A 25185-nucleotide genomic window follows, 5' to 3' on the forward strand; every position below is an offset into this window, starting at 1 on the left:
AACATGTCAATGCTGCTTAGGCTTGCTACCTGTCCACACAGAAGAATCAGACCCTGGGAGTTCAGAAACATATTGTAAAAAGGTTAATGGCTAATACCAGCAGAAAGTTTATAGCTGAACTTCTAGTGGTTCTGATCAACTCTCCGCCTTTAATCAAATGCCACAGCACAAGAAGGGGAAGGAAGGAGGAAAATGCTGTTGGATGAGCTGTCTCTTCTCGATGATCTCAAAGGCCTTTTCCAACCTAAACAATTCTATGATTCTACGATTCTCGATGATGCCTCTCTGGTTTGCCTCTTCCAACTTTATCCAAGCTGCACACACTATGCAAGCGAGCGAGGGGGGCAAGCTCACTAGCAAGTGAAAAGCAAATGGGGGTGAGCAGGAAGGGAGTAAATAACTTGGAGCTGTCGGCTGTGATGCCAGAGGTGGCATGCTGCTTCTGGCCACTAACAGATGTGGACAGGTGAACCTTTACAGCAAATCAATCATCATATTTATTCTAATTGTATCATAATAGTCCCCCAGGAGCTCAGTTCAAATGAGCTTGACATTATTAAAATTTTAATGCCCAGTTTTCATAGCTGAATGAATATTTAAAGGGTATGTCCCAGGCTTAAGTTATGATGATGAAGAAATTAATGGAATGTCTTGTTTAATGCCTTGGTACATGTTGATGCAAAATAAAAAAAAAAAAGAAAAAAAAAGTGGTTGTTCAGGGAGGAAAAGAAAGAAAGGCAATGTTTAGGCATAATTAGAGGAGAAAAGCATCAGCGATGCATTAGTATCAGACATCGCTCTTGTTGGATAGCTCTCAGCGGAGAGGAAATATTTATCATTCGGGAAGAGGGAAACCAGGGTGCGTCAGGGACCAGAAGAGAAGCAGCTCCACATGAATGACAGATCAAAAACGAATCCCTGGGAGTCTCTGACCGCATCCCTACACGGTAGAACGAAATTGCTAGCCTTTGCTGGCTGGAACAGACACAGAAAATCACCTTTGTTAACCAACCAGGGTGTTTGTTTATTTTAAGTACCCAGATCAACTTTGAAGAATGGCATAATTAATTAGCGATACTCATCAGTCTGGTAATTACGTTATAGATAATTGTCAAAACATAGGACCAGATGATACCAGTTATACATAGATGGGGGTGAGGAGTAGCTCCTTTTGCGTTGGAGGGCCTGATTCTGCATTGGCTCTGAGGATCTGAAATCTGGAAAGATTGTGGAGTTTTGTTTTGTTTTTTAAGCCTTCTATGGTTTTCCCAATTCAGAAAATGTTTGGGAAGCTAAGGATTTTTGTCTAGTCTTCTTTTTGAATGCTGTACTAATATTTGCAAGGTTCCTGCTTGTGCTTATCCATTCGGTGTTAGGAACAGAGGACTAACTTTGGCAGCTGGGTGGCCTTAAAATCCTCCCCTAATAGACATTTCCTAGCTATGAAAGAGGACTGAAGAAAAAGTTATGCTCTAAGTCCTTTCACAGAAGATTTTCTTTAAAGGGGCATTGTCAAGATTAAGATAATCTTATTCTTTCCCTGAGTCTTTCCTTGTTTGTTTTTTTTTTTTTAATTATTTTTCGTTATTTTTCTTTTGCCAACTCCTTCAGGAACTACAGCCTTGATCCAGTGGACAACTGAGGGGTTTACCTTTAGGCAAGGTTTTCACACATCTAATTCGTGGTGTGATTTCAAATCAGTTTAGACAAACCAGTGGAGAAGGTGGCATGGCTGCTGGTTTTTTTCTGCTCGAATGAGGCTTATTTCAGGTTATCTTAAAATAATTAGACTATATTTGTTCATTAATAGAACTGAAAGGAGAGCACAACAATACCACCTGTATCATGAGAGGGATATGCCTTGAGAAGGAAGCCCTTATGCTTCAGAAATGACACAGCATCCTACTTGGAATAGGTTTAGGTCTAGTCCTCCTGGGGCGCAGGACTGAGGTAATGGACTGCCCTCCGTTATCCTGCAGCTAGCTTACCCCACAGATGACCTTAACCCCTGGGAGAAGGGAAATTAGGGTGGGAGGAAGAGAGTAAACACGTCACCTTTGAAAGCAGGACCAGAGTTGGGGAAAATCACTTTCTGGCTCAGAGTGGAGCTAATCCAGTACCAAGGAAAACCCTGCTTGCAACCTTAACCCTATGATAGCCCCTTCCAGTTCCTGGGAAGGCTATGCTTTAATTCAGGCCCTGAGGCTACCTGTGCATTTATATCAGTGAGAGAGCCTTTATTTTGTGATCCTGGCAGTGGGTGAAAGCAGCTAGTTAATTTACACTGCTTACTCAGTTGTTTGTTAAATGGCAGTGCTGTGGAAAGCATTTCTCCATGGGCAAAAGGGCTGGCTGTGGTTCTTATCTTTGTGGCCAGGCATACAAAGCCACAAGCACAGAAGGTCTAATCTTCTTGGATGGATGGTGGCCAAGCTCCTTTTGCACTCAAAGCACTGAAGTCAATAGGAGCTTGGCCTTGCCTAAAGTCTGCAGAATCAAGCCAAGCAACCATTAGTGGCACAGGCAGCATTTGGGTCTTGCTTCAGAAGAAGAGATAAAGCTTAGAGAGGGAAGAGCACAGCAGGGGGTGCCAACAGCCAGAGGTCATGGGCTCAGGATAAGGAAAAGACGACAACAGATGTTCATCTCTAAGTGAGGGGCAGGGGTTATGTCTATAATGCCTTGAGTAGTACATCTGTCTCTCTGGCCTGCTCGCCTGCCCTGCTCACGTCCATGCTGAAGAAGCCTCTGGCCTCTGTGGACTGTGCCCAACACGCACAAAATCATGACATGCCCCATATGCAGAGAACACCCTACCTTCCCCCGTATCTGCACTTCCTCACCAAGGCAGCTCCCGAGCATACTCCAAACTGTGCCTCTGCCTGGATGAGCACCAGCTGCAAACAGCACTGGGCAACCTCGGAGCAGACCAACACAGAGAGCATCTGCGAGACAACTCAAATACAAGGTCTGAGAGCAAGCTTTCAACTAGGCAGTGCAGGCACAGATAAACATAAAACCGCAAACACCTGAGCTGCGTACACGTTGCAAAACTGATCGAGGACCCGTGGCACATACTCACATCACTCATTTAAGTTCTGTGTTGCCACCTAGATACAGTTATTTGTTAGCCATGCTGGGTAGTTTAAGGCTGTCTTGATTGTATCTGTATGGACTACCTTTGTATGTGTGGATTATGCTGTTGCTCTGCCCTGAAAGAGTTTGGGATCACAATAGCTAGGCTAAAAGAGAATGTGTTTGCTTTCTACTAAATGCCTGTAGAGTTGGCTAATAGAAAATGCCAGTGATGGAGAAGAATGATTTTAGATAAAAGGTGGTTTGGGCACATTTTAAAATTGGATGTAAATTACCTTGAAATAAACTCGAATGAAAAATTAGAAGAGAGGTGAGATTGTGGAAAAGCTTATCCCTACTGATATTAGGAAGAAGGGAGGAAAGGACAGTAAAAGACTTACTTAGTTTTATATTAGAATTTGATGTGTTTATGAACAGAATTTCACATTGTGATTGCTCATGGTAGCAGCAGGGAACTAGATTTAATGAGTAGGGTGTCCCTTCAAAACTTATACCTCTACTGTCAGGATACAAAGACAAATAAACATTTTTTATATAGCTTAGCATCACTGGTAGGCCAATCCTGGGACTCTTTACATGCTTGAGTATACTCACTGAATGTCCAGGGACTTCTCACATATGGTAGGGGTCTGGGACTACAGACACATTTCCCAAGATGAAGTCAGCATTAACCAGGCCCCCGTCTTTCACAGGAAAGAAAAGTCAAGTGCACAAGCCAGGCAAGACCCATGAGTGCAAATAAATACCCATCTAGATGATCAGGGCACCAGTATCTTGGGGCACACTATGTGTGTGGTGGCACAGTCTAGCAGGTGAACGTAGATCTATTGAACATCATTTTTACTGTGTGACTGCCAAAAGCTTTAAGGGGATCTCCTGCTGTCTCTTTCACGTGCAGATTTGCATATGAAACAGTACCTATAAGACATAAATACATAAAAAAAACCCCAGTGCTATCTCTCTTGTTTTGGAAAATAAGGCTTTTTGTTCCAAGCATCCTGTGTTTTGTTCTTCTTACTGTCCTCAAACCTGCCAAGGAGTGAGTTCCCCCTTTGCCCCTCCCCACTTCGTTTAAAACCACAGGTACCATGAGGTTGAGCACTACATGCTCAGCTTCCCCAAGTACAAACCAAAGGATTTGTTGTATTGGAAAGATTTTATTTTGTTATGAACAAGATCAGCCATTTCTTTAAATTCATGCCCAAACTATTTTGTGGGAGAAAGTTTTGGATTTGAAGCCATAGGCTTCGCACATGAACCTGAACTCAACTTGGGCCCCATCTGGGTTCATCTATATACACGAGACAAGTGAAAAGATGAATCAATAGTTAGACGGATGGATTATAATGTGTTTTATATGATATATAGAAAATACTCTCAGAGTGTGGGGATGGCCGGTAGCAATCATTCTCAGGGGTAGGCACCAGAGCATTGACTGATTTGTAAAGGTCAGACCCTTCAAGATTTTTTTTTCATATCTCATACATTCCCATTTCAGGTCTTCTCATCTATTTGTGTACATGTCTATGACACGCATCCCGTCAGGCAGGGAAGAGGGTGGTAGGGAGGAAGTAAGAGTTCACTAGCCAGGTACAGTTTGGGATAGAGTCATTTCAGATGCAATGCATTACTAGTGAATGCTTCCCACAAGGCAAGCCAATGTGATTTTTTTCACCAAACTTTCTAAAACATTTCCTCTCCCTACTCTTTCATTAATCCGACATTGTATCAATTTGCACTGCCCACACAAAAGTGTGCTTAATGTGTAATCACACAGCAATTCATGCAACCACAGCACTTACCTCTATTCCCATGGGGGCAGGTTTTTGCTCTACGCCTTATAGCTGCAATATACAAATACAGAAGGCTGGCTGTGTAGCTAACCTATGTTGAAGCAGCTTTCCTGATTCTGTAACATTCATAGAAATTTCCCTGAGCTGAGGACCTGGGCCCTGACTTTGTTTTTTTCTTCAGAGAGAGGAGATTGCTTTGGATTCACTCTTATGGCTATCTAGTTTAGATCATCGTAATGCAATTATGTCACTCAGAATCAGGTACAGAGTGATTTACTTGAACTTTGCAATTACACAATTCAATTGTAGGTGATTTTCTTGGCCTTTCTAACTTCGACACTAATATACTTTGCATTTCCTTAGGGCTTTCAATCACAGTAGATTTTGCTCAATGCTTTAAAAGTTATGACCCACTCCTAGAAACACATTCCTGCCAGTACCTTTACTCACATAAATAGCTGTGTTGACTTCAGGGGAATTACTATTGTGTACATGGCAGACCCCCAAAAAGTTGGCAGAAGTGGTAAAATGAAATTCCACATAGCGTTTTGGGGGGAGATTTTGAACAGCAAAACCTTTCCCACTGAAGAAATAAGGAGTAACCATATTTTCTGGAAATTTCAGGGCAGTTATTAAACTATTCATACTTCCAATTAACTTCTGAACTATGTTATGACATCACCAAGAACTACATGGCATCTTTAGGAAGCAAGTTGTTCTGGAATGGGATTTTCTTCCATGAGGCTAGCCAGCATCTACAGAGATGCAGCAGTGCCCAACAAGGATTTGCTAAGACCTGCTAGCTCACATCAGCATCCTATCCTCTGTGATTAAGCCACAGCAGTGTTTCATCACTGATTTAGAGGGCTGATGCCTGGACAATACCAAACACAACAGAATATGACTGAGCAAGAAGAGTTTGTTATTTGCCATTATATCTGTCCACATAATTCAGGCATAGAAATGACTGGACGTTTGTTTGTTTGCTTGTTTGTTTAACACCAGCATTTAGAGACATTTTTTTCATCAACCGCTTTCATGGTACATTAGGGTATCTTTATCTTCATTGTATAGAAGAGAAAGCTGAGAAAGCAGCAGATGAGGAAGCTGAGAAAGAGACAGATGTAATGATACATCCAAATTCATCCAGAAGGGCAGTGTAGAGCTGGAAACAGGACTTGTCAGAGCTTAACACCTCTACTATCTACACTGTACCAGACTGGCTCTTTGGGAACTTCAGGAAACATGGACAATAGAATACCTTTCCTCACAGTTTTTAATTCAAAACCTTAATCAAACCCCCCAGTCTGTTCTCAGGGAGTATTCAAATTTCTTAAGCCCTCTAAGGAGGGGTGGAAAGACTGTTATTAGACAGGTGATCACTGTGGCCATCTTCCGTGGTCTTATAGATCATACAAACTCTAGAATCACTTTTTTGTCTCCTGAAGTGACTTCTTCCTTAAGCACAACCAGCATATTATCTCCAACACATCTCCCTTCTGCCTTGGACATGATCTTCCCAACCATTAGTGGCATTTCAGTGGTCTTCAGTAGTCTCCTCCTCTTCTCACTTTTCCTTCCTGTCTCAAATCACATTTGAAGCTATTCAGGGTGTCTCCATCCTTTTTTATTTTTTTCACTTTTTTCTTCTTTTTATCTCTGCATTTGTCCATTCTCAAGCCTGGTAAAGCCTTAGTTCTGGCTAGGAACACCAGATCTATTAATGACTAATGAAAAAGTGAGTGAAACAAGAAAAGAAAGGGTAGTAGGAACAGTGAGAGGAAGAAAGATGGAGACAGTGAGAAATCAGATGTCTCTGCTTCCTTCTCTTCTTTCCCAGGAGATCCTTCTACATGCTCTAAATTACTAACAAAGCCAGAGGGAGCAGAAAAAGGTTGGTGGGGGAGAAAATGACAACCTTAGGAAAAAAAAAACCCGTGATGCAGAAAAGCGTCTGTCCCCTGTCTAATTCCTGCAGTGGTCTGTAGCTGATGGTGCTGAGAAAAAAACAGCAGCAAGCTCTGACATTTCATTTCTGGGGAGAATTGAAAAAGGGCTTGCTGTAATTCATTGCTTCTTGTAACTCAAACCCTTTTTGCCAGGAGTACCTGCGCTGTCTTTTAACAGTGGCACCATGGTGGCTGTAATTGGACATGAAAAATGATGTTGTGTTTCTACTTGCAGGGAGGATTGGGTTGGGGGTAGGTGGGGCAAGTGGCAAGCTGGTATGAGAGGATGACATCTGGCATTATTTGAATGGGTTGGTTTTAGGCAAAAGGAAGGAAAAGCTGAAATGAAGTGTATGAAGTGTAACAAGTACCATCATCTTGTCCAGGGTGTGCAAAGGTGATAGTAAAGGTGGTTTTCAGCAGAGATGAACGTGCAAAGGATTAAATGAAAATGAGAAGTGTGATGCATCTGAAGTTCTAACTCCTCCATCAACCCAAACGCTTGTGGCATTTGTGGAAAAAGGACATGCAACTGTCATGGTTTAACCCCAACTGGCAACTGCACCCCGCAGCTGCTCGCTCACCCTCCCCCCTCCCGGTGGGATGGGGGAGAGAATCTGAAAAGCACAAGTAAGAAAACTCATGGGCTGAGATAAGAATAGTTTAATAATCGAAATATTATAGTATTAATAATGATAACAACAACAACAATAAATTGTAATGAAAAGGAAAATAACAAGAGAGAGAGAGGAACAAAACCCAGGGGAAAGAAAGCCAAAAACAAGTGATGCAACCGCTCACCACCCGCTGACCGATGCCCAGCCAGTCCCCGAGCAGCGATCGCTGCTCCCTGGCCAACTCCCCCCAGTTTCTATACTGAGCATGACTCATAAGGTATGGAATAGCCCCTTGGCCAGTTTGAATCAGCTGTCCTGGCTGTGCCCCCTCCCAGCTTCTTGTGCACCTGGCAGAGCATGGGGAGCTGAAAAGTCCTTGACCAGTGTAAACACCGCTTAGCAACAGCCAAAACATCAGTGTGTTATCAACATTATTCTCCTACTAAACCTAAAACACAGCACTAGGAAGAAAATTAACTCTATCCCAGCCAAAACCAGGACAGCAACCCATCTTCCTGAAATGGGGGCAATTCATAGCTGTAGTGGTACCCAGTGCCCATATTTCCCAAGGGAATGTGAGACCCAGGCTTTGCCTGAGGCCACATTGGTAACACAGCTGTGAATGAAACTCTAGTTTGCCATCCGCTTGCCACCTTTGAAAAATAGGTCTGTCACATGTAACCAGAAACTCAAATTAAATTTTTTGGCTCTTGGCTAAATCCCTTTGTGCCTCAGTGGTCCTCAGCATACCTCTGTTATGGCATTGCTGTTGAATGAGGCACTTCAGAGTAAATTTGTGGCCAAATTGGACTTTGAATCATGAATGAGGATAATGTATTGTCCTGATTTATAATGGTTTTATGACTATTAGGCATTCTGGTACCAGGATGCCAGGAATCTTCACAGTTTATACAGAGAATAAAAATCTGTAGTCAGGTCCTAAAGAATAGGAGGCAGGCTAAAGAGGAGATAAACTCTTTCTGGGTTAACTAATGGTAAAACAGTATACTTCTTTCACTGTGGCAGCCCCGCAGGGATAATATAGAATAAGGAACCATGGTCATATTTCAAAGGGGAGCACAAAGAGCATCCATGGGCAAAGGAAAGAAGGACCATTGGACAGAAGTGTAGGACATCCTAGAGGAGAGCCTAACAGAGTTCATCCAGTCCATATGTCAGTTCAAATTCTGGATCAGCCTACCTAGGTCTTTTCCTTTGTTGCCAAATCTCTTTTGAGTACTTCTAGTGATAGGGATCAATAAAACCTCGCAGCCACATTTGTAGTTCCTATGATCCCATGTGGATACCCATGGTATTAATCGGATTTGCTGACTGGCAAATTTTCTTTCTCCTAGCACTGTCTTAGGGTCTACCAAGATGTCCATATCAATATTCCCCCAACCACTATTCAGAAGACTGCAGTTTGGAGTATAACCTTTGGTTTCTCTGCATTAAATCCATGACAATTCCCAGCTGAAAAATAAGCAGAGAGCTTGAACCTCTGAATTCCCTTCTCCCCAGGAAGGCATTTCCCCAGACTGGGGAAGGTACATCTTTCTGCCATTTTATTTCCCCACTTAGCCCTTTTTTGCTCCCCATGCCAGCTCCTTGCTCCCAGAGAGCCTGTGTAAAAAAAAAAAAAAAAAGTTCCATAGATGGAGAGAGGAAACTTAATTATTTTCCTCTCAGTGTTTCTCCCTATAATTGGTGTCTTTCATGTCAAGATGATCTCAATTTGTATTATGGGCTCCGTGCAGGCAGCGCTTTCTCTTTGGTCTATAAAGAAATTGTCAAGTGTATAAATCATAGTGTACATTAAATTACACTAGCCTTTTACTTATGAATTTCCCCAGTTTTTTCTTCCTCTGTTGGATGCTCATTCCCTCCCTCTTTTTTTCCCTTTCTTGGCAATTGTTTTCTTTTTCTCATGCCGCAATCTCAAAAAAAATACCCAACCAAACCCAAACAAATATTAGTCTCCTCTCATTTTTGCTAAAGGGTCTGATAATCTCTGCCTTTTGCAAACTAACCACATCCAACTTAACAACAAGTAGGAAGAGGTCTGTCTAGTTTTTCTAAAGGCTGGATCCAAAGCTTACGCAAGTTCAGTGGGGATTTTCATGGCCTTTAGCAGGCTTCAGATCAGTACCTATGTTTGTAGATTTATGGAGTGTTCTGCATCGCAAGGTTGTGTCCATTTTGGACTCCAGACATTGCCTCTCAGGGTGGTGTGCAAAACACCTCCTATAAATTCCTGGCTACTGTGATTATTTCTCCTACTGACTGCTTGGGATGCAGGTTCTGGCTGTCTTGGAGTGGGCACCAGGGACCTCTGACCACCCTCCTCTGACCATTGAAGTTAGATTAGCCATTGTGTCCACATTAGGAACCCATAATATATAGGGTGAGTGCAGCTGTCAAAAGTTAACAGCTCTCAAGTCAGATTTTGGCTCATGGATAGTGTCAACACCAACCTGCTGTAAATGCAAACCAATCGCAGTTGGTTCAGCAGCTGGGGGAAGTTAAAGCACAATAACTGGGTACTTTGGCTTCATTATCGTGCACATGAGAACCAAGACGGGGTTCATCTCACCTAACTCTAACTGCATAGACTATCCTTATGATCAGTGGAGAGGAACAGGCACTGCAGAAGACAATTCATCCTTTTCATCTCAGACACCAATCTTAAGAGTGGCTTAAAATTACACTTTTTAGACATTTGGAGTTACATGACATAAATTACCCTCCTCACCTGTGTGATGTCAGATCTTTAAATGTCTGTAACAGCTAGCTGCTCACATGTGGTTACAGGAGCCCTGTGGCAGGATGTCCATCCTGCTGCTGCTAAATACATCAGCTCCGGCCCTGCTAATATCTTGTAATACGTGTGTCAGTGACAGGTCTCTACAGCAGAAGCAGGACCTGATAAAAAGTTTATCCAGTACCAAATTCTTTGTTGGTTTTAGCACTTCAACTGTCTGGAGTTTGTTGGATGATAAAGGCATACAGGAGAGCAGAAATTGTTCTGTAGCATCTGGAGCCATTGATTCTTCTCTTCCTGAGTGCAAGCCTAACGGTAGTTAGTTTATGGCTAAGTACATTTTCCTCTTGAGACAACAATGCAGCAGGATCTGCTAGGCTCTCCATCATCTTAACCTACTTGTCAGCCAGCTTGATAACTTTTTATTACTAAATATGTGTGCAGAGCAATTAGAATAAATCTAAATGGTTATGAACCACTTTCAAAAAAAAAAAAGGGAAATTAAGAAAAAAAGAAAAACAAAAACTAACAGCCTTGCTACCCAACTGTGATTAGCCACAAATAAGGGAGGGACAGTATCACCTGAAGGCACCCTGTGACACTCATCGTCATTTTGTGGCCTGATTTTATTGGGAAGCAATATGTTGGGAGATTCCCATTGCCTTCTGACTGCCTGCTCCTTGTGATGCCTATTTGAACTTGCAATTTCTATGGTTACCAAATCTAAAGAATAATTGCATTCCACTCAGGGATGGTCACACACATAAAGATATTTTGAATAGTCCATCTGCATAGTGTATGGGTTGCTTTAAGTGACATGGAGGAAGAGGCAGGGAAGAGTGTTCAGATTAAAATCTCAGCTGGTTCTGATCCAATCTACATCTCCAGCTATTAACAGGAGTGGTATATGGTGAAGTGGTATATGGTATATATAGCAGGTGAAGACCCCTGTTCATCAGACATCCTCGTCACGTTAGGCACTACCAGTGAAGACGATCATGGACATATGTTGCCCTCCCTCCTGGGAGTGAGCAGCTCTGGGGATAATGATGGTCCCCAATGCTTTTGTTGAGAGAGAGAGGGATAAGTTGGAGAACAGAAATCCTATTCACAGCATGATGGCAAGGTTTTTATACTTGCTTATGTTCTGATGTGAGAAAGGAAAAAGATGTTTGAAAGAGCAACACAGGGAGATGTTTTGACTCATATCCTACCCTCTCCCCCCAAAAAACCCTCAATAGCCAGCACTCCTGCAGCATGTGGACAAACCAGATCCAAATCCCATTCCCCAGTTATGAAATGGAGTCTGCTATGTTACAGGTGACTGTCCTACTGAGCTAACAGTGGAGGTGGAATTCACTTTCCCATTTTCTTTTCATCCTGCCAATCTCAAGAAATCTTTGCAATTAAAGTTTCACCGATCCCGATAATCTGACAAAGCATTTCTGCTCTCACACGGTAGCATTTCCAGAGGAAACTATTAGAAATTTAAAAAGTTACGTTTAAAATTTCATGACCTGTGTGAAATGAGTCAGATCCCTCTCCTAATGTGATTCAACAGAGCTCCTGTCAGGTAAAAGGGGTGACACTGGTTTACCTTGGACCAAGAAGCAGCCTGTATTTGGCGGTTACTTCTTTGCTTACTAATTGCTTTTTTCCCCCCTCGTGGAGTAAATTCTGGTGCTAACTATGATGCATGGTAAAAAAACAAAGCAAGCCTCTGTATATGAATGTTTGATTCCACCATTAATTATGTGTCTCTCTTTGCTCTTTCCTACAGATGAACAGACCGATCCAGGTGAAACCAGCGGACAGCGAAAGCCGAGGAGGTAGTTGACTGCATTGCTTTCAGCCGCAGTGCTAAGTATAATTGTTGTCTCTGGCTTCTCTCAGGCAATGTGCTGATCAATTAGTAACGTAATCACTGCCAAAGAAATTCCCTCTGCAGCAAAGCTTCTCTTTATTAAATCTCCTTTACTTCGTCTCGCTTTCCTCATATTCAATTATTATTTGATTTTAAAAGGCAGGCAGGTGCCAACGATTGCCTGGGAAACAAATAACTGCCTCGTTAAGAAGTGAAGCATCAGGCGCTTACTTAACAAAGTTTAACAGTGGTGACGGCAACGTAGGTTTTTCAGACCTATGTTGGGCTGAGCTGCAGAGGTATTTAATTTTGTTGGGATAAAGCAGATACTTTATGTTTTCTCTGACCATGTTGTTTCTGCTTGGACTGAAGCAACTCTGCTTTTGGAAAAAGCAAATTCTGAGCTAGCAGAGTTTTCTGCACCTGTATCAGCTTATCTGGATAAACCTGTTGTGGAAACTGAAGACTTCTCTCAGCCCCAGGGAGCTATTCAGGATTTGCACAGGTGTAGTTGAACACAGGAGCTAGTCTTTTGCTTTTCCATCCTGCACAGTGGATTTGGAAGGCTTTGTTAAGTGACTGTTCAATAGATCACCAGTGATAAGGTGTTTCCTGTAAAAGGTTTTCTACCAGAACTGATGTGGTGATACTTCACTGTGCTCTTCTAATAGGGGCCTGTTTGTCAGATCAAACACAGAGCTCACTGAGAAAGTGTGAGATGGTCCGTTATTCTGGATAAATTACCATTCTGCTTTTTTTTTCTTATATCTGTACATTTTTATATATACACGCATATATATAATGATATGGTGCTTCCTTCCTCTCTATCCCTATCTCTTTGTGGAAAAAAAGGAGAGGCTTTTGCCCATATATGCAGTAAAAATACTAGTGCTTATGTATCATATAAATGTGGGAGTAGATTTTGTCATTTAGTAATGATGTGGCTCAGATGTGTGAAAACTCTTTTTATTTCCACCCTGGACATAAACTATTCCTCATTTATGGGATGACTATCTTTGTGCTGGCATTAGTGGAAATCCCCAGCAACAACTACTTAAAAGGAGTAAAATGCCTTGCAGACAAAAGGCACTGAGATTGTGCTCTTTTTTCAGTTGAAAGCTTTGGATTCCAGAGGCTTTGACTGCATCAGTGTGAGGCTGAAACTCTCCAGTGACTCAAGTCATTGGAAGACTTTGTATGTAGCTTGTAGTTAAAGGGCTGGTGTTATGGAGTGGTGAAGCCAGCAGGTTGACAGAGGCTCTGTAAGGAAGGGCTGAGGTGTGGTGTAATTGCAGAGCAGGAGAAGAGCTGAGGGCTGGAAAAACACCAGGAAGCACAGGGATAAATATTGCACTTCTAGAGTCCCCAGTAAAGTAAATTCGGAGGAATTTGGCCAACACTGGGCAGAAAGTACTTGATGGGCTGTGCGAGGGCAAGTTCTGCTATCAAGGGCCACGGCATGTTTCTAACCTGCAACAAAGGCATGTCATATCATACAGCATCGTCCAGTGGTTTTTAACAGAACCCGGTCAACTTACTCACTTTCCCTGCCCGTCTGACGACCTGGCTCCGTGTCTGAGTCGGAGTCAGTCTCATTCTGGGCAGTTGTCAACACTGATCTCCTAGGGGAAAAGGGAGAGGCTCAGCTGCTTGGGCAAATGAGGGGACATTATGCACATTCCGGTGGAGTTCGTGTCGACAGCGAGAGTGAAGGGAGGGCCTTTTGTCTATTTAATTAGACATACTAAAAAATAATAATTAGGCTGACCAATTTGCTTAGTGCGCCTACAGGGTATGTAGCTCCCAATCACTCTTTTCTTTTTTTTTTCTTTTTTTTTTTAAATGCAAATCACTAATAGAGAACACATGCCTGGTTTTCTGGGAAGGGTTTTCAAACTCTTTTGCTAAGAGCAGCTGCTTTCAGGAGGGGTGGTTTGAACTGCAAAGGGCTCCGGTGGCAGTTTGATTCCACATTATCTGTCACACCAGTGATTCTCTTCCCATTGTATTTTAGCTAATTATCTCCCCAACAGACATAAACCTCATCTTTTCTTACCCTCTCCGCTCCCATATTGCTCCTGTTGGTGGTGATCATAATGCAGGGGGCCAAGCAGGTGCACTCATCATTGGCATGAAAGACACGTTGTCTTAATTCCCCACTGACAAGCTGCTTCTGGGCTGGTGATGTTTCAGGATGGCATGACTCAAGGGTAACTATGGGAGAAAAGAACAATTGACGCTCAAGGGAGGCATTGTATGAAAACTTACGTTCTTCACAAGCCCACTGGTTAAAGCAAGCACAGCAAACAGAATGCTAAAAAGGAGGCCGTGTATCTTAGGAGCACATCAAAAGACTTCACCTGCAAGATAAAGGTCAACTTCAACAACAAAGAAACTTAAGTTGTAGCTTATTATACCCCATCTGTGTATCAGGATGGGACATGAGGGAAGAGGGGGGCTTGGAAGATGAAGCAGCTCTCCTGCACAGCACAAGTCTTCAGTCTGCCCAAAGCCCACATTCTGAATACACTTCTATCTTCTGGCTTATGGGGAGTTTTGGTGCCAGGACAAGGTATTAAAGAAAGAATGCAGTGCTCTTTGAAACTGTAGTTTGCAAGGAGGCTTTTACAGGAAATGGTGAACAGTATTCTTGAGGAAGTGGGGTTATGTTTTATATAGGGACAAATACCTGTGTTTTGCTAAAACACAAATCTTTGACATTTTCAGTAAGTTCTCCCACAACCCAAAGCTGATGGAAGTCCAAAATTTATTCTCCTCCCCAAACCAGATTCTGCTCAGCATTTTTTCTTGTTCTGGAGTCTGGATTTTGTTGGTCTTTAACTCTTCCTGTGTCTTGATTCTCAGGTGAACCAAAGGTGGGTGTGTTAGCATTTAGTGTGTGTGAGTGAGAATTTAGACTATCAGACCATCTAGGTTTGGGGAGGAATCCAAAATGCTGCTTGGCACGAATTACACTCAACCCAACAAAATGGAAATGCTGAGTGCCCCTTATTAGTTTTGCTGGTTTTATTATTTTGTTTGTTAATCCCCATATTGGACTAGGAGCAAGACAAAGAGTGCAATCCTTTTCAATAAAAACTGGCATTATTTACATTTGCCTAATCTCACAGGAACTAGAAATGAATGTATTCTCAGTACATTTCTCTAGGGAAGCAGTCTAAATTAATGGGAAAATTTTGCATTTTGCGTTCCTGCCTGTTTGTCCATGTGTGTATAGTCAAGCTACAAAATGTTATATAGGGGTATTCTTTCTACAAAATGCTTCATGAAGCTTCACATACCTGATTGGAAGGTCAGAGTCCTTTGACATTTTATAGAAACTTTAGCAGTGATGGAATTGATAGAATGTAATAAAAAGGCAACAATTCTGTATTTTGTTCTGAAAAATCAGAGTGTAACTAGCTCTGTTAAGGGTATCTTAAAAACTCTCATTGGTTTTTGTGTTGTCCAAATTTGGCTTGTCTATAAAGAAACTGCTTCACCAGTAGATATCAGTGACTTAAAGTTTTACAAACTTAGGGAAAGGTTTCAAGTCTCTTTTGTGGTTTGGGGCAAAAGTTTGGAGCCATTTCTTATTTTATCCACAATATCTCTAGCTCTCACTAGACAACTCTCACTGCAGCTGGCAGGGTTAACCTATGATAAACGCAGCCCTGAGGTCCCACTAGGTTGTACAGGGAGTAACATTTTTTAAAAGGAAAGGACTCTCCTGCTACTCTAGTTGCACTCCATTAGTGATGCTTAGATGCTCCGTTGCTCCCACATTCCTCTCAAAGGACAGAGGAAGATCTGTAAAGGAAGGCATGCAAAAATGCATATAGTGTGCTACCCAGGCCCAGTGTTGTCTCTACCAAGAAACACTTCATGGTGGTTTTGGGGTCCTCCTGCATTTTATGGAACAGATACAGAAGGTTCCTGGACTAAAGAAAATAAAAAGGCAAAGACCAAAGTGGTTTAGAGTTGAAAGGGTGCAATGTCCCTCAGAGAGGGTGTTAAGAGATTTACAGGAGAGTCTGCAGTTCATCACATTGCAGTGTTTTCTGCATGCAAGACTTCACAGATCTACTAAAGCTTCTGTCTGTGTTTGTGCTTTGAAGCAAATTTGTTTGTGTATGTTTAGGGGAGGCATGTGCAGTGTGTCTTTTTTTGTCTGCTGTTTGGGGGACATAGCAGCAGCAGCTGGAAGGTTGGGACTTCACATTTCAACTGACTTGCATCGTTTCTCTACCTGTTATTCAATGTGCAGGCGCTGAAATGATCTGCTTGGTTATGGTTTATTCCAGTTTCAGAGCAAAATGTCCAAGAACTCATTTGCAGTAAACAGCAAAACAGTGGTGCCTTGCTCATGCACTATGATCTGTTTCTTTTCATTCCTTTCCATCAGCTCAGCAATGATGATGGGGCCAGAATGTCTTCTCCACTGCTTCTAAGCCCTATTTTCCTTTGGGACAAAAGTCTGGATCTATTTCTTATTTCATCCAAGCCATTTCTAACACTCACTAGCTCTCTGCTGCAGCTGGCAGGGTTTATCTGTGACAAACACAGCCCTGGGTCCCACTATTTGGCATTTAGCTGTTTTCTCTTTAACTGATCAGAATTCTGTGGCTTCTGCTGATGGCCAAAACCTGTCAGGAAGCTTCCCATCCAGGTACTAGCCAGATACAGGTCTGTTTAGGTGCTGAAATCAAGCAAGACTGGTTTGCCTTCAGTTTAATTTCTCTTCACACTAGTATAACAATACCATGGAGAATTATTTCCTTCTTCCTTGAAAGCTCTTTGCAAAAAGGAGGCTTGATTGCCCACCAGAAAGGTCTGAGGAAGAAAGTTAAGGGTAAATAAGGAGATGGCAATCTTGGCAGAGCTCATCATCTCCTCTCTTGCACTGCTGGAGGTTAGACTATGTCTGCATGCAAGAAGTCCTGAAGTCTGGGACTATGCATCCGAGTTGTACCTTTGTAATTCTCATCCCTTCCTTCTCTCTGAGCCACATGTGTTGCCTGGCACATCAAGCTCCATGGAAGCCACTTTACCAGCAGTTCCCTATCTTCTACATTTGGTGGGCTTCTTTAAAAGACTTCCCACCCCAGAAGCTGGAGAGCAGGCTGAGGGAATGTCCTGTTTCCAGGTGGTAATCCATACAACCTACCTTTATGTGGTCTGCCACAGCTTTTTCCTCAACTGCTCATCTCTTTTTCCTTTATGGTCCCCACACCCATTCAAGCAGGAGCAGGCAGATGGCACTGGCAAACACCCCAGGGAGACAGATAATGTTCTCTCTTCTCACAGTTGGGGGAAAAGATCCGAGCTTATTTCTCCATGAATACATGTCCATTAACTCTTTCAACATTGCCATAAGCCCACTATGACTCATCCTAATCTTCTACGGCTCAGGTAGAGCAAGGCACAGAGAGGGACTTGCAAAGGTCGCACCACACACGTGTGCCAGCCTTTGCTGTGACCATTGCACTTGCAAGGCTAAGACTACTAGTTGGACAGTAACAGGTCCTGTCTTCACATTTTATGCGGTCTGGACTCAAGACCTCTGGACAAATCATTTACCCCACCCGGGGCCTCATATTCCCCCTTCTTTCCCTCAGTGCCCACAACAGTTTAAACAGCATCTCTCTTCCTCTTTATCTTTTCTTGCAGTTTGAAAGGAGATTTCCAGCTCCATGCCAAATCCTCCTCCTAAGTCTCATACATCTCCTCTTCCTAAGATTTGCCCCGAACATGATTAATAAGCTGGTTTTGACTTTTCTCGCAGGATGAATTAAAAAAAAACCCAACCAAACATAAATACCCCCACACCCAAATCTAAATATCTTTTCTCTGTTAATTACAAATCCAATATTAAGCAGCACACCAGTGCTGAGTTGCAGTATCTCTGCGTGAAGGGTAAAGAGAAGGAATGACTGTTTAAAAATAATCTAATAATCTGTTAAAAAAATCACGGGGAGAGGAGATGAGCTCATGAGTCAAAGGAGAAAAGAAAAATCACAAACCTAACCAAAAGGTCTTGATATTAAACTGGGGGGCAGCTTTCTTGCTTCAGAGGCTGGCGAAGTGTCAAGACCAACAGAAAACCTTGGTGTCATTGACAGCTCCTGAGGAATGGCTGTTGGAGATGCTGTAGTATTAGGAGGGAGAGATGCCAGTGACTTGAAGTGTGTTTGCCTCTCTGTCTATCTAGTCAAGGGCTGGGGAAGGAGCTGGGCCTATGACCACAAAGGCCATCTTAGATATCCCACAGTCTTGAGCATCACTTTGGCCCCTTCTGGCCTATATGTCCTGGTTTTCTCCCCATGTGAATGGGGATGCATCGAGCCCAGGGCACAATCAGGAAACTCACCCAGATTTGGACATTATTCCTTTCTCTCAGTTCAGGTGAAGCCACAGACTTTGAAAGGCAGAGCGGAGCTTTAGACCCCATTGTGTGTGATGGAATCTTCTACAGCAATCCTCAAAGCCACTGGGTTCAAAGGGAACCTGTCCATTGGATTTTATTCCAGGTCTGAATATCTGTTAAAATCTGTAGTGTTTTTCCTTTAGCCCTAAGATAAACCTGATCTAGAAAGTGCATTTTAGTACTCATGGACATCATCTCTTTCTAACTGTCATTTGTTGTGGGACTGATTACAGTTAATGGGAAAGGAAAATCTCCTGGTTTATTGTGGAAATTCAGGATTGCATGACCCTACTGACAGCTGACACCCTGTTGTCCTCAAAGGGCTGTATATTCAAGCAGGTAGAATGTACCAGCATGGAAATGGATCAGCTAATTCAAAGTGGCTCTGGATGACCCCATTCATGCTCTCCACTGTCTGGTAAAACTTAATTCTGGGGTGACAAAAAAGGTTCCGGTGGATCCTCATGTGTAGTGTTTTATATTCGGTGACACTGCTGAAGGCTGATGTGTTTCATTCCACGCTCACCTGCTGAAAGAATATAAGGGACATCAAACTTTTGTTCACGTCTGCCCTTTCCATCGTGATTGAAATCGATGGAAGAGTGCCCATCAACAGGAACTGGAAAAGATCCACAGGACATTGTGTTCTAGCACATGTCCTAAGGACAACCTTTTAAAATCAAGTATTAAAGGAATAAAAGGAAAAAAAACCAACCTATATTGCACATTTTTCATAAAGCATCTCTAACCTAATAGTTGAATGACAAGAAAGAGGAGAGTCTAGAGCAGAGCCTGGGGAGAGGCTGGGGAGCTCATTGCCTTGATGTTTTGATATTGGTTCTTTTCTCTGCTACCACACGACTTTTGATCAATTATGTAACTTTGATTCCCTTCTCCTTCTCACCCTTCCTGCATTGCCTGCTTAGCTTGTGATACACTTTTATTTGCTCATTTCTTGCAGCTAGTGCCTTTGGCATTCATGCATGTCAGGGTGTCAGTGTCATGGGGTTAAGACACCAGTGAAAGCCTATAGCTCTGCCCAAAATGATGTGAACAGGACCAAAAGTCAAGTATGGTGGATGATCAAGGGCCCTCACACTGCAGAGTGATCTTTGGAGGTTTTTCAACAACAGAGCAAAAATGGAAGTAGTGGTGGGAGGAGGAGAGTGGAGGAAATAAAAAATGTAATCCTATAAAAAATTCCGCATTTGTAAATAGAGCTCAACCTCCTAGGTGAACTCAGGGACACATTACAATCCTAGTATCTTTTTTTTAATGTTAAGGTTGCTTGTCAATGGGGTTTTATGCAACATTAATAATACATTTATAGATATGCTCCACAATTAATTGCAAAGCATTTATGGAACTGAACAGTTAGAATGCATTATGATAATCACTCCTCGTGCACTGACTTTATTGTAAAGCTTTTGCTGATCATTATAATTGGCTTGTTATTACACAGGGATATAATAACACCTCTCTGTATAGTAGTTTATAGCACATCAATAGCAAATGCATTCCCTTTATTGGAAGCAATGTGCATTTTATTAGAATATAGCTGAATAAGTGCAATCCATGTAGACAAATGAAGTTTCTAATGAACTGTCTCACAAAAGAGTCGAAATAACAAGCCATTTATTATGTATTTTTCTATTGACGAACTTGTAGTTATGGTTACATGGGCATTTCTGTAAAAAATGGAAGGCATGTTTTGCTGTTCTTTCAAAGAAGCATTTGGGGGAAAGGGAACGTAGGGGCCATTTTTCTGCCTGATGTTGAATAAAGTAAGGGTGACTGATGCTCACACCTTTACAGATTTCTTTTGCCTGTTGAGATTTTCCAAGCTTCTTCCTTGTGTTTTTGGTCTGAAATTCAGAAAGGATCAAAATATTCTTACACTGAGTCCAAGCGCAGCTCCTGGAGCGGTGATGCACCAACATCCCTTATACAGTCAGCAACAAGTAAGGTATGAGGGGCTTGGTGTTGTCCTTACTCCTGTTATGGGGTTCTTTTTCTGTATTTTACCAAGTGATACTCTAATGAAAATGCACAAGCAATCCCTGAGCAAGGCCTGTAATGCATAACATCCAGTTTCTCTCCCCATGTCAAAATGTCATTGTTGCTGATTGCTGTACCAGGAAGGCAGAGGTCTTAGAAGAGGTCTGGTGCACAATGTGATGTAAGGAGGAATGACAAAGAGAAGAATTAGTACAAAGGAAACTGAGGTATCTGGCAGAAAACTCACTGGTTGCAGGTCACTTAGAATTGGGATAAAAAGAGGCACGTTTTATGGTTAACAACCAAAAATGCTAGAAGATATCCAAAGTTATTCCCCTGCCTGCCATCATTACTCTAGGTCTGAATTTCAGTTCTTTCTGGCAACTTACAGTTGCATGCATCTGACATACACATGTAATTAATGTACATATGTTTATTCATCTAACCCCAATTGTCATCAGTGTCAATCAAGTACCTGAACACTTTAAAAACCCTGGATCTAGACAAATAAGTTTGTTGTTTCCAGATCTGGTACAATTCATACGGTTATACTGCTGCCGAAAGTATTGCCAGGGTATAAACTGAGTCCGACGTTCAGCACATAATATTGTGTGCCTGTTTCTTCATGACTGTCACTTGTTTATTGCAGGCTTGCAAAGACCTTTGACTCTAGAGTAATCCAGGGTCTTTCTGGAAAGTGAGTTTTAGTTTGATGTAGGAGCTAGAAAATATCTGGACTATAGTCAGTACCCTCAGCTGGTTACAGTTGAGCAATTTAAAGTAAGACTGGCTCAACCCTGCAGTTTCAATGCAGACTGAACTGTCTCTTCTCTGAGTGGGAATTTCAGTGAGAAGGGTTTTGCCCCTTGCCTGCTGAGATCCCAGATTATAGTATCACAGCTTTCAAGAAGTTTCGAGACTCAGGAGATACTAGAGGTCAAAAAAACTTTCCTCCATGACATACACAACATTTTCCAATTGCTATATATAGTTTGCAGTATGTACGTGAAATCAGTTTGGGAGGTAGAAAATCCCTATGTAAAAAATCTAGCTCTCTGAGTAAACAGTATCTAGTGCTTTTACTCAGAAATTGGGCCTCTTAGGAGCCTTGGACTTAGGGACAGAAGAAGTTTTAAATAGGGCTTCTGTGCCACTGTCTTTAAAATGTTATTTCAGGTAGGATTCACTTTGCCTAGCTTTAGCGCCTAAATATTAGGCGTATAGTGTAACTTAGTCATCTAGGCTCCTCCTATGGACATTGGAGGGAGAGAGGCACTTCCAAACTGTGATTCACCCTATCATAAGACAGATGGGATAAATGGTGCTCGGAAGATTCCCTTCTCTCTCTCTCCACTGAATCTGGAAAGAACCTATGGCAATTAACTCGGATTTAGATATCTCACTTTTACACACCTGAAGAGATGGATCGCAACTTTCATCTTTGCATGCCACAGTTTTCCATCTGTATCATATGAATGATGATACTTGACTTTTCTGAAACCCTAGTTAAGATCTATGAATAAAAATTGCTATATAAAACCGATGGATTGTAGGAGATGCTGGGATTTTGTCATAAAAAGAGAAGGCAACTTTCTCCATTAATGTGTTTGCTTCATAATGTCAGGGGAAAAATAGGAGGGGTTGCATCCCAATCAGCCTGAGCAATAGAGATAATCAGATCAATTTTAATTCCTCTTTAAAGTCAATTTCCATTTTCATTTTTGTATTTGGGTTTGCTACCACTCCTATTCTCATGGCAGAAAGTGAACGCAAAAAAAAAAAAAAAAAAGGCTTCAAATTAAAAGCAGTGCATAATATCAGTGTCTTTAAAATGTGTTTTCATAATTAAGAAAAATATTTTTATCTTTAAAACCAGATTGTTTTGGAATCTATGATGGAAAATGAATATGGCCCCTTGTAATATCATTTGTAGAGAGGTAATTTTCAAGGCAGCACTGCACTGAAACATTTTCCCCCCAGGGAGGATAAACAGTTGGCTTCAATTAGTGAGGGACTGTTTCTTTTCTTTTCAATTTTAAGGGCAGTCTTGCAGCCTGATCCTGCACAGAGGAAGAGAAACCTCTACACAGGGCAATAGACTGCAGCTTGGAAGACTGAGGCTTAACTTCTTGCCTTGCCACAGATTTTCTCTTTGACCTTGAAGTGGTTACCTAGGGTCAGGCTAGTATTCTCACTCCATTTCTACCTGGTGACTAATATTATCTTTGTCTGAATATATACATAAAATTGGCCGAACATCTTGCTCTGATTCCAGTTTCTTTCTGTAAAGTAGCATTGGTGCTGCAAGGATACATGCATTAAAGATTATTCGGTGCTCAGGTTCTCTAATCATTAGTTCCACAGAAGTAACTTGGTTAGATAAATAGAGATGTTCAAAAGTGTCAAATGTGTTTCACTGCTCAAATCTCACATAAAGTCAATGGGCCTTGGGTGTCTAAATATTCCCTTTGAAAATCTCCCCAAATAGTTATGTTCTTCCAAATAGTTGGAGCCAACTTTGTGGGGCTGATTCCTCTCAATTTGACAGTGAAGTCAAGTCAGAGTCGTTCCTGTAGAAGATGCTGCCTGCTCATGCTTATGGGAACTGCAGCAGGACAAGTCTCATGATAGGGCAGGTTTGTTTCGTAACGCAAGTTGAGATTGCCCAATGAATAGGACTACAAGAGTGTTAAAATAAGGGAAAAGTAAGTAATTCAAATGTATTAGGGCTGGCCTTAGTGGAGGGATGCTTTCTTGTAGTATCAAACCTAGTATGCAGGAATTCATAGATAGTAAAATACTTCCTGCCCATGAACTGCCATGTGAATGGTAATTAATTCCCTCAAATCTTCATTTTATCCATCTCTTGAGTTGCTGATGAATGGCGAGATGCATTGATTATAAGCCACAAAATACCAACACTTCCAAGCAGCCATCCAATGAACATGAAATTATGTTGCCACAATGTAGGGTACATGGGATGAGTTGCTTTCTTGGATTTTTTTTTCCAAAATGACTATAACTGTTATTATTATGAATAGCTAATGAAGACGAGATGTGGGAGAGCGGGCCAGAACCTCAGGCAAGGGGGAATGAAGATAGTATGAGTTTAATGACTTTAGAGATTGGACTGAACCAAAGCAGTCTCTCCTCGCCCTAGATCAGAAATCTAATTATTTACTATCTATCTTGCGGCAGTGCCTGGGAGGCCAGTTATGAACCATGACACCAGGTTCATTGTACAATACAGAACATACGGAGGTCCTCTTTTGCTTAAGAGCTTACTCTCTAAAGATAAGACCAGATACAGTGTCTGGATGCAGACCTGTCATATAGTGTCTTCCTAGACGTGAGAAAAAGCATTGTGCTGGGTTGCACAGCTGGGAGTGAAGCTAATATATCAGGACAGGGGCTGTGGAGTTAGGGACTACCTGGGGAAAGGAAACATTAAGGACGGCCTTCAAGCAAAGCTCCTTTTGGGGACACATCCTCTGAGACAAAGCAAATGACGTCCTGAACAACATACACAAGACCATAAGCTAATAGCATGGCCTCCTTCTTGAGAAGGCCCCTCCTCCTGCACACACATACCATGTGGTCCTGGTTGGCAGATTTGGCCACGGCTAAGGCCAAGTAGCCGTCTTTGGTGTACAAGTTTGCCAGTGGAAAAGAAATTGAGGTTTAGCAGATGCCTGAGGGACACACTGCACTGACAGGGAGCTCGTTAGGCTACAGTGCCACTCGCTGTGGGGAAGGCAGGTCCGTGGGTACTGTGGGAGAAACAAGGGTGCAGGAGGAAACTGGGACATAGCAGTCCCTGAATATAGACTGTGTCTTTACAGGGAACTCTTCAAAGGGACCAGAGCCACCTAGAACAAAACAGGGGTCAAATATCATGTCTCACAACAGAAATTCAAATCCTGATGCAAGTATATTCTCCAGTGTTTACAAAGAGCTGAATTTACCCCTGTGTCTCCTTGATCTCAGTGTGTGATCCACCACTCTTCCCTGATATTACAGGCAATGTGGTTTTTATTAGAGCCTGTAATGTTCCTTTATGAAGTTTGGACTTTGAGAGGAAAGGCCGAAACACTTGACCACTAGCCATTCTTCTGGTGTTTCTGGCTAGATTAAAAGGAAATGAATAGGTTTTAGATCTAGAAGGAATCATTAGATCTCATTTAACCTCTTGCATAAACTGACTGTAAAATTTCACCCAGATAATCTGTGCTGAGACTTCTGACTTGTATTTGACTGAAGAATAAAGAAATTTAGCCAGAGAATGATTCGTTTGAGGCTTCAGCATGACTTTGATATCAAACAGGTTGGAATTGCAGAGATGAACTTTCTGAAAAGCTTTTAATCACTTTGAAAATCAGTTCAATTAGTAAGGATACATTTTTGCGATCAATTATGTGTAACGATTAGAGATAGCAGGATATATTTTCCAATCAAAATAATTTGGATGGAAACTTGCTTTTTGACCTAAATACACATGCCCCCCCCCCCCCCCCCATGCCTCCCGCACACAAAACCACAAGGAGCAATGTTTTCCTGGGTCAAAGTTTTCCAAGTTTTTCTAAAGAGACCCTAGAAAAGGCACAGTAGGGTGATAATCCTGAAGCTGAGCAGGTGAAAATCTTCATTGTGTCTATGGACACAATGGAGTTCATTCAGAGA

At 42.0% G+C, this 25185-nt stretch overlaps 1 protein-coding gene across 47 annotated transcripts in view; it reads left to right on the top strand.

The window, feature by feature from the left end:
- The window catches only part of CELF4 (CUGBP Elav-like family member 4), a 691717-nt gene that overhangs the window by 393838 nt on the left and 272694 nt on the right, over positions 1 to 25185 (top strand). For 24 of the 47 annotated variants that reach the window (XM_075526254.1, XM_075526276.1, XM_075526236.1 and 21 more), the window contains exon 3: positions 11997 to 12045. In XM_075526254.1, the coding sequence (XP_075382369.1) occupies positions 11997 to 12045 (49 nt within the window). Of the gene's footprint in view, positions 1 to 11996; positions 12049 to 25185 lie in introns of all 47 variants that reach the window. The other 23 variants (XM_075526242.1, XM_075526266.1, XM_075526241.1 and 20 more) reach the window with 1 other exon arrangement.

Source organism: Mycteria americana, chromosome Z (assembly GCF_035582795.1).
Source record: "Mycteria americana isolate JAX WOST 10 ecotype Jacksonville Zoo and Gardens chromosome Z, USCA_MyAme_1.0, whole genome shotgun sequence".
NCBI classification, from domain to species: domain Eukaryota; kingdom Metazoa; phylum Chordata; class Aves; order Ciconiiformes; family Ciconiidae; genus Mycteria; species Mycteria americana.